Here is a 10,345-nt window from a genome sequence, read left to right as displayed (position 1 = left end):
TCCCTTTAGAGAATAATACAGTGCAAATAAGGCCAAATTAATAATACTATATGTACTTACTTTAGATATATAAATATATACATATTTATATGTATCCTCATTAATTAAATATTATTTTATCTTTAATTCAAAATCACTCAATCATATAATGACATATAAATATATATACATTTATGTACCTAAAATATATACTAATTTTTTATTTGATAATAATAATAATAATAATAATAATGGCTTGAACAATTGGTATTGGTAGCGTATTGTAAATGAAATATGAAAAATTAAGGTATGAGAAAGCAACGGGAGTTTTCATTAAAAGAAAATCACAAAACCCAAAGATCGAAAATACAAATAGCTGAAATCACATTTACAATGAAGCATCACAGTAACAAAAACCAGAAATGTATTCACATCTTTGAGCCAATATGAAGAACCTCATAAAACCAGTTCTTGTAGCACAATCTCCAACGCAATACTAGTTCAAACGTGATCATGAGGCCTCAAAAAGATGAAATAAATACTTTCAAGGCCTTGCACATTTGGTGCCAAGTTAAGACTTTATTTTCACATAAAATACGCTCAAGAACAATGACATAAATACTTTTAGACTATAGTGTAATAAATAACACGCAACAATTACGCAGTAGAAAATTTCACTACGAACTTGAGATGGTTGAACACAAGTTTTGCTGCAGAAATTCTAAGCGAAAGGATTTCCTCCAACAGAAGCAACAGGTCCTTGAGCTGGGACATTCCTGAAAAAAGGGGGACAATTTTGGTTGTTTCATGATAACTAGACATAATAGGCAAAATGGTAACAGCTTAAAGGTCAAATCTAGAACCGGTTTAAAAAAAGAGCATCACAACCGGAGTATTAAATTTTTTAAGAAACAATGATTTCTAGAACTTAAAATGTAGATTCGGTAGAATCTGAAAACTTTCAACAAGTGCAGCCAAAGAAATCGCTATTCCTAAATTGATTAGATATAAAAGTATAAAGCAACTTCAACTCCAATCACACAGCATACATATAAGCACATCTGAAATCAACATTATAAATGGTCACTTTATACAAGACTGTCCCAATATATTTTCACATAATTGTTATGCATGAGAGAGTTTTATAAGCTCTGCACACTGTTAGAGGTGATTAAGTATACCAAAAAGTAACAATTTCAGGGCTTCTAATAGTTTGAGAAAAGGGTTAGTAAGGCATGGTGTTTCAATATTTAGATTTATGCCAGGTTTAAAGACAAAAATAGCTCAACCGCAATAACTTTTTAGGTTCTTCAAATATTTACAGGTAAAATGTTTAGGTCTCAAATGAAGGTTTAAGTATATGCAGGAGTAGTTTACACCACAGATGTGAGTCTCCTTTGAGTTTTAGGTAAAAAGCAAAATCATCATCCCTGCCCCAGCAACTATAAAAAGGCTGCACTACAGTGAACAGGAAGTGACTGGATAGCATAAAACCACAGTTAAAGCTAACAAGTATGTTGGCATTCAGGCAATCTTCACCCAAACTTCCAGTTAGATCAAATATAAAATATCATAACTCATAGCTTAGCAAAATGATGACTAAAAGAACTGCCAAGAAAGTGATTTCACGATTTCAAGAATTATTACGGCCACTGCCAAAATAATAGCAAGAGTAAATTACAAACTTACTGTAGTTGAGAGGTTGGTGCTTGCACAGACATGTACGATAAAACACCTGAATATTGAAGGAAAGATGAAAAATGCTATTAAAGATGTTCATGTCTGCAAAGTTGCTCATTGTCTAATGAAATCCTTTGCATTACCATGAAACAAACACATTACTAATAACAGCAGTCCCGTATTAAGACATTTACCTTGTGATGCTGAAGGGATAAAAGGGGCCACTGGATCTTGAGAAAACCATGACTGAGTTGCACCACCAAGGAAGCTGGATGGAAACTGTTCATTTGGAAGTGCAGATTGCAAGGAGCTCATGTCCAAGAACTGGAAAAACAATATTTTGCAAGACCAAATTAGATTTGACAGATCAAAAATTGAAAAAATTCCCACAGTATACTAAAAAAACTAAACAAAACAGCCTGGTCACCTATTAGCTTCTCCTTGTCAGAAGAGAATAGCTGACAGTCATTCTCATTTTCTATGTTTTAACAAAAATGAATGCACTGAAATAACATTAAAAAACCCACTAAAAAGACATAAACAGTCTCCTACAATACACAATACATTCTACAATAAAGCAAGCAAAAACAAAAAGGCCAACCACATATAATTACAGAAACATGTTCAATTTGATGCAAGCTGGATAATTTTTCATCATTTAGTGACCAAAAACAAGGGAACTGAAGAAGAAAATTGAAACAACATTAATATCATACAAGACCCTAATGTAAATGAGGAATGATGCTTGGTCTTCTAAACATGAATGTGTGGTATAGCTGCAAAAGTGAACAACAGCATACCAACCTATCCCAATACACAAATCAAGTATGTCTATACAAATTTGACAAATTTAACTTACTAACGATTGCTTGTATATTGAATTTACCATCGAGACATAATTGTCTTATCAGATTTGCAGAATACACAGCAACTTTGTTGGATCAGTATGTATAGCAAAGTTTTTGAGACAAGAATGCCGTGGAGGATAATAGGAGTGAAACTCACTAATGAAAGCAAGACTTTAAAGTAAATAAAAGATATCGTGACTGAATCCTGAAGTCAAAGGAATATAGCTCAGATGCTTGATTGAAGCATTGGGACCAAACTTGGACCAAATCTGGAAGACTTCAAAGGTTAAACATGACCTGGTTCAACAGATTATGCACATGAAGAAAATAAAAAAGCCAACAGCCTTCCCTGGCTTCCTCTTTATCTCCTCCAATGAAAATTCAATTGTTTGCACCTTACTTTATGAATTTAGTGGTCTTGACATCAAATTTAGAAATTCACACAGCACTGGCCAGCATGGCAAGATGTCTACAAACTCTTTACAATAGTTAACATAGTATATTACTAAACCTCTCCGCACAAATAAACATAACTACAACTGAACCACCAATAAGTAGATAATTCAATAACCATCAAGATTACTTTCCCTGATATTGATTGACTTCTAAGATGTCAGTTAATAGGACCCCGGCATTTAGCCACAGGCCTCTAATGAAATATTTCTTCTCTAAACATGCTGCATATTAAGATCACACTTTTCTAACTCTGTCAGCAAATCTTTACTTCTAACTTGAATGTCACTGATGCTCTAAACTAGCAAGGCTAAACTCATTGAGTACTAGATTCAAACATAAACGGAAATGTACAACTTTTCAGTTTCAGTTAAAAAAAGATGCAGTAATTTTATTTTTTAGCAAAAGAAACTGTATGGCTTACCATATTATTTTGCCCCAAATCAGAATCATAAGGAAAATCAAATGGGTTTGTTGATTTAAGATTAGTGGCATGTACTTGTGTCTCTACCTGCATAAACAAAATATAAGTTCATAAACATCAAATAAATTAGCAATACTAAAATGCTAAAATTACACATTAAAATAGTTTAAAACACTAGAGGAAGCACCGGTGGTGCATAGAGCGGCCCCATGTGAACGTGCAATGGTACAGTCATCGACTGTGGTCCATGTTGAGAGAAAGCTCTCTGATTTCCACCATGACTAGAGTCCTGCTAATAAAAATTTGTAAGAATGAAAGAGAAAAGCAGGGCTTTAACAAAATTCTGGTAGAGGTTGAAATTTCTGAAATTATTACACTGAAACGCTGATCGGTTGTTGATGAAGGCTGATTAGCTGCTAATTTTGGTTCAAAATTTTGCTCAAATCCCTTGAAAGGAAGATTGGTGGTAGAATCATCAAAAGCCTTCCATGACTGCTAAAACATAATAAAGGAACTTGATTACAACCATCTCAACTGTCTGCATACTAACTCATAAATTTCAAAAGAAGATGGCACTAAGTGGCAAGTGGAGCTCAAAAGCTAACACAAAAAGAGTCTTCCTAGAGATTTTTTTTGCTTACTTGAGTGCTTGTAACCATACTGGGAGCTTTAACATTGTTTAAACCATCAACCCACAGATCAGATGATGGAGTAGGTGGGTGTGCACCAGAATTAAGAACTGTTGGCCACTGAGTTGTATTGAAGGATGTATGTTGGTCAAATTCGACTGAAGAAACTCCATTAACAGGAACTATAGGAAGGGAAAGACTTTTGTTTCCTGGAATGGATGCTGAAGGTGGTGTATTGAATGTCGCCCATCCTCCATTATTAGGATCAGAAAATTCCAGAGATTTTATATCCAAGTTTGAAGTGGCTAACTGCTCAGGAATATCAGCTAAATCTAATGATATAGGTGCAGTTTGGTGGGGCTGAAGAAAATTCAAAGATGGTGCAGAAGATGCTTGCGATGTTGAAAACACATTCACAGGAGTAGATGCTGCTGGTACCTGGAAAAAATCAATTGGTGGAGCAGCAGAGGATACTGATTCTTCCACAACAGGTGCCTGAAAAAGGTCCAAGCCACCATAATTCACTGGACCAGAAGGTTGTGCAACAGTAGATATTTTATCCTGTTGGGCTCCAGCAGATTGTCCGGGTTCGGAGACAACATCCAAATAGCAACCTGGATTATATGACTTGAGAGACATGGAGTTGCTTTCAAATAATCCAATGCTTCCCGAGGATGTTGTTCTCTGAATAGAAAAATAAACAAATGCCAGCATTTCAGCAAAGAACACAAAAAGGAAAGAGTATGAAACATTTGCAGAAAGACAAAAACTGCATAATAAAATGTACCCAAAATCACCTTAAGTAAAGCCTGAACCAAGCATATGCTGACATTACAGTTTAATCATGCTTCAACTGCTTGTCATTGCATTGCGTAAGACAAGTTCCAAAGTTTATGTGTTAGTTAATTCATTATTACAATTTAATTATATTCTAGCAGCCAATATACCCTTAGTAGTAACATGAAAAAATAGTAATACTATCACTAGGCAAGGTTTATGAGGATTAGTAAACTTGACAGAAGATACATGTAATGGCATTGATGCTCCACTTTCACATTTCTGTTGATTGTAAATCAAGCCTCTAGAACCTGTGGACAGAATTCTATCTCCATCTTTCAAGCAAAGCACAAACTTATTTAAAGAAGTGCAAACTTAATTAATAAATCCAATAAGATAGTGTGAGTACGGGCATATCAAACAGAATTAAGATCACAACAAATCATAGTTCAATGAATCAAACAATTCATTTGTTCTGTGGCTGAAAATCACTTTATACAAAACATCAACCAGGAAACAAACTACATTAAGTGTTAAAAGTAATATATTACATGTCAGTGCACCATTTAAATTAGGATACTTCCATATTGAACCAATTGAAAAACTCTCGAAAACTGCATCTCACTACTAATATAAGCAATTGAAAGATATATGACCTGTGGACGTGGAATGCCATCTACATCTCTCCTGAAATTTGCCATTGAGGATGAAATATCCCTTGAAGGCTGAGGTGGGCTGTTAAATCCCATATCCTTCTCAAAGTTAGGAGATTCTGCACCAGACCTGAATGGATCACCTCCACTAGACACAGAGAAGTCAGAAACCCTAGAACCAGAGCCCTCATTAGCAAACCTGTCCTCAAACATTTGATTACTCATTCGACCAGGACTGATGAAACTAGATATCTTCCCAACATAGTAGCCTCTATCTGAACCAGGTTTCCTGGTAAGTGAAGCATTTTTCTTTCCATAACGCCGATCTTCATATTGATAGTCATAAGGTGGACTTTGGGAATAAGAATGATAAGAACTGGCACGTCTGGTCTCATCTTCACGGTTTCCTAGGCCCTACACAATTAATCTACCAATATTAAATGTAACAGTTTGACCCAAGTTTAAGGTGAAATAATTTGAAATGGAACAAAAAGGACAATGGCATAGATGATTTAGCACTTTTTGATTCCATTCTGAAAGTAACCTTTCCTTTAGGAATTTTCAAAGTGTCTTCTAAACATCCAAATAGCTCTAGAGAAAAAAATTGTAAATTTCAAAATTAATTGTAATACTAATAATAAAGATAGATGAAAAACACAACACTAAATGCAAGTATTTCTTCACTTCATAAAATAATGGACTTCAGAAGCCTTAAATGAAAAAAAAAAAAAAATAGAGCATGTTGACAGCATCTTTTCTATTTTTTTACTTCATGATAATAAAGATAGATTCGGAATCCAGGATGAATATTCCCTAAGATTCAGCTGAAATTTTACTATAAAAGCAAATGTTTAATCAAGGTGGATGTGTGTTTAAGAAAATATTGCCTGCATATCCTTTGGAGGTTTCTCAGATGTCTTTCCTCCAGCAAATCTTCTATCAACATACACAATTTTTATAAACTCTCGAACCTTATCAACTTTGCTGCAAGAAGAAAATAAAGATTAGAAAATTACATAATTTTCCATGTAAATTCCTCTTTCAGCAACAAATTGTTCATCCTGCACCTGCTATCAGGTAATCTTTGCCTTTCAGGATCCCAATTCTTCAGATATATTTCCCTTGCACGCTGAAAAGAGCAAACATCTTATAAGAGTAACTACAAGCATCATGTTTTCACCAAGGAAACAAAAAAAATTTGTTGCTTGTACCTGATTACCCCCATTTTGAAGTGCTTCAACTTCTTGGGAGCTAAATTTAGACATCGATACAGACTTCACACGATGAGGGAACTCACGACTGTATGTCACCAAAAATATAAGAATATATTATGTGAGAAAAGAATATGAAGATTCAAAAGGTTAAATAGAACTTTTGGTGACAATTTCCTTCCCCAAAAAGAAAAGATAAGCAAACCAACCCATCAACATGCTTGAATTAAATCAAAACAGAAAGAAACTATCATTCCAGAGACTTTTTTCTTCTTAGAAAAAGCCAAATAACCACAGCTTTTCATATGTACAACTTCATATTGGTCAATGCCCCTCATCTTACCCTTGTCCTAATGTATAATATTTAACAAATGGACTCAACTTTGTAAACATATATAGAGATATGAGACACCTATCTAAACAATTTTTAAAATATAAATGTTTATCATTTATAATAATTAAATTTAGTTAATTTAACTTGAAGTACCAGATTACTCCCATTTCAGAAATAAGAATACATATATTAAAACACCAGGATCCATGCATTGAAACTACTAAGAACTGAAATAAAAACAACAAATAAGAAACAATCACAAAAGTACTCACTGTATCCCACTGCAAGTCATGCAAACAAAAGTCCAAAAATTGGTACAAACATATTGCGGACCCTGCGCAGATGATATTTGACAGATAATCAATAAATATTTGGAGAAAATTCAAAAAAAAAAGAAAAAGGAAATCAAAGAGCAAGAAGAACCAAAGAAATGTGGTAAAATATGTTCAACTTAAAGGGAAATATAATATTAGGCTTATTCAAGATTACTTTAATTCAATTGTCTCCAAAAATATAAATGCCTGTTCTTGAACTATTTCCTAAACTTCCTCGGTCACCGTATTAAGCAACCAAAAAGACAAACCCAGTCAACTAAGTCTCAATCCTGAATTAGACAAAAATTAAAATTGTCTCCGATGTAATTGTTTGTCTATTCCTTCAATTTTAAGTCACTACAACTTTAATCGAGTCACTATAGCACTAACACACTCATAGGCTTATATTACACAGGACAAGACCATCTCAATCAACTCTATCTACAATTCAGGCCAAGTACCAACTCTACCTTCTAACAAAATTACAATTGTATTCATTTCTAGCCTCATTTTTCTTACGTTAATACACATCAATTCTAATATCCACATCATAGCAATACTCATCTTATTCTCAACATTCTTTAGTCTGTAAGTTAACATTAATGCTTATAATACAATTTGTTCATTTCTCAACTCGGCAGGCATTCCCATAATCACATAACATTCATCGAACACTGGTTTAATCCAGCCAGCTCTATGCAAATTAATTTTTTCATCAGTTTCTCCCATATAATCATGGCACCGCTGAAATTGTACCTATATGTTAGGTTCAGGTACTCCAAAACTAAAACCAGAGGACTCCAAAAGTGTTCCCTAACAATTCAACTTCTGATAAATCCCTCACATCGTTTTATCATTCATACTACACGACACAAGAAATAAAATTTCCCAAATGATTTCATCCAAAACATGCCTAAGAGCTGAAAAAACTAGATATGCACTTCCAAACAATCATTTTTTTTTTTTAACAAATATTTGGTATCACAAGTCAGACAAAACTTTACAAGCTCTCTCTCTCACTCAAAAAAAGGAAAAAAAAAACCAAAAACTAATTTCCACAAAATAATTTAACATCAGTGAATCGCGATCTCTCTCTTCATAATACCCGAATCCCTCACTCTTTCCACGCTTTCTCAGCAACCAAACAGACCTTGTGCAACAACCCTTCAGCTACCACTTCAAAAAAATTCAAAACAAAAAACAAAGACGAGAAAAGGGAAGGACCAATAAATAAAAATGATAAAAGAAAAAAAAAATCCTACCAGGCTGTTGCAGTTAATACAACGTCGATTAGGAGGCAGCTTCATGAGACCTCTTATAATCTTCTCATTTCTCTCCTCTTCCCTTCTACTTCCCATATCTGAAACAACCCTAGACCTTGAATATCAATCCCAAATTTTATTAATTCCTCGTGAAATTCAACCCCAAAAGAATAGAACCTAATTAAAATAATTTCACAGATTTTCACGTAAAGGCAAGGGTTTTTTGGGGTTTTTGAATTTCGTTGAGGAACAAACTGGGTCTAGGAGAAGTTCAATCAGTAGAATTGGGACAAAATCGTTGTGTGCTTCTCGCTTTTTGAATTTAAAATTCTTTTTCTTTTTCTTTTTTAATTATTTTTTATTTTCGTATCCGTGTTATTACGTCTTGATTTTTCAACCCCAAATTTTCAGTTCAAATTTTGTTATGATATCTTCCTATTCTTAGATTGATTCACTCCCATTATATTATAATAATAAGAAAAAATATGTTAATAAACAACTTTATATTATAAAATAAAAAAAATTCCTAGCTCAATTTATGGGCCTATTCATAGAAATTATTGACTTTTTTACAACTCACTCTAACTAGGAGTATATTTGAATAATTAAAATGCTAATTATTCAACTATTTAAATTATAGAATAAATTACATTTTTCTGTTTGTAAAAAAAATTGACGTAATATTAGTAAAATTATTATTTTATTTTTTAAAAATTATCATATAATTACAAATTAACAAAAAAAATTAAAAATAATCATTTCAAATATCAAAATTTCTAAGAATCTACTTATTTTCTTTTCATTTCACCCTCAACTCTCTTCTCAATATCACTCTACTCCTCCTCTTTTCTATACGAGTAATATTATGTATACCTATTTTTGATACATAATGATGTGTCATCATATAATTAGGTAATTTTAAAACATATGTCATCATATGATAAGAAAATATTCAATCACATGATAACATCTCATCTGTATATATAAATTATGTATCAAAAATATGTATACATAGTTTTATTATTTCTATACATGTGTTCTTTTTTTAACTTGTTGATTGATTTGTGGATTTCAATTCAATCAAGAGATGGAAATAAGGGCTCATAACAATGAGATCATGACAATAGTAAATCAAAGATATTGATGGCTTATGTTTTTAAAGATTTATTTATGAGTTTTTAAATTTTTTTTAATGTTAAAGTATTATATTTAAAACGTTCAAGTCTTATACGTGAAAAAGTTATTTTTTAATATTTTTCAAAATTAATGAATTGTAAAATTATTACATTACCTATATACCATAGTTTTTCAAAATAGAATTCCATTTTAGATAAGAAAATATTATCTATATCATTTAGAAATGGAAAAAAGTTTTTTGGCCAAAAATTGACCCTTTAACATATATTATAACACACTTTTTTATGACAATAAAACTATATGCACAATTTTATATATAAGTAACGACATGTTACTTTGGATTGAGTATTGATCTATTTTTAATTTTTAGTTATCTAATCATATAGTGATTTGTTGTTGTTTATATATAAAATTATATAAAAAAAATGTGCACATAATATTATTTATTTTTGCATTCTTTAATTTGAAAATTTGGGGATAAATATATATAAATTATTTAATGGTTTTAATTTAAAATTTATCTGCCTTGTAACATGTTGTGATACTCTTAGGCGAATCCCACATCGACAAAGCACGGGAGAGATGTTGGGTCTGTGTGTGCTCTGTCTTTGGATCCCACATTGGTTAGTGGTGGGAGAATTGAA

General features: G+C 32.4%; 1 protein-coding gene across 2 annotated transcripts; it reads right to left on the bottom strand.

Annotated features, from left to right (window-relative positions):
• Positions 1 to 287: 287 nt before the first annotated feature.
• On the bottom strand, positions 288 to 9,020 carry LOC123208939 (probable ADP-ribosylation factor GTPase-activating protein AGD14). 2 transcript variants are annotated; one of them, XM_044626601.1, is made up of 13 exons: positions 8,565 to 9,020; positions 7,261 to 7,322; positions 6,655 to 6,742; positions 6,511 to 6,572; positions 6,331 to 6,427; positions 5,447 to 5,857; positions 4,026 to 4,697; positions 3,760 to 3,879; positions 3,572 to 3,673; positions 3,385 to 3,471; positions 1,854 to 1,983; positions 1,669 to 1,714; positions 288 to 755 (listed from the first exon to the last, which is right to left on the bottom strand). In XM_044626601.1, exons 1-13 carry the CDS (start codon positions 8,658 to 8,660, stop codon positions 701 to 703), a joined length of 2,028 nt encoding a protein of 675 aa, XP_044482536.1. In that variant the 5' UTR covers positions 8,661 to 9,020; the 3' UTR covers positions 288 to 700. The 2 variants fall into 2 exon arrangements, with proteins under 2 accessions (XP_044482536.1, XP_044482538.1); XM_044626603.1 differs by having other exon boundaries at positions 3,760 to 3,876; positions 8,565 to 9,017.
• Between the last annotated feature and the right edge of the window lie 1,325 nt (positions 9,021 to 10,345).

This window comes from Mangifera indica, chromosome 2 (assembly GCF_011075055.1).
Source record: "Mangifera indica cultivar Alphonso chromosome 2, CATAS_Mindica_2.1, whole genome shotgun sequence".
In the NCBI taxonomy this organism is placed as follows: domain Eukaryota; kingdom Viridiplantae; phylum Streptophyta; class Magnoliopsida; order Sapindales; family Anacardiaceae; genus Mangifera; species Mangifera indica.
Note: the sequence above shows the minus strand (reverse complement) of the source record. Positions and strands in the feature narration are given on the sequence as shown.

Coding starts and splice junctions, on each gene's coding strand:
- LOC123208939 (XM_044626601.1), bottom strand. CDS start 8,660: ATGGGAAGTAGAAGGGAAGAGGAGAGAAATGAGAAGATTATAAGAGGT. Junction 4,698..5,446: donor ATGGCATTCCACGTCCACAG/GTCATATATCTT, acceptor TTTTCTATTCAG/AGAACAACATCCTCGGGAAG. Junction 1,715..1,853: donor TATCCCTTCAGCATCACAAG/GTAAATGTCTTA, acceptor TTCAATATTCAG/GTGTTTTATCGTACATGTCT.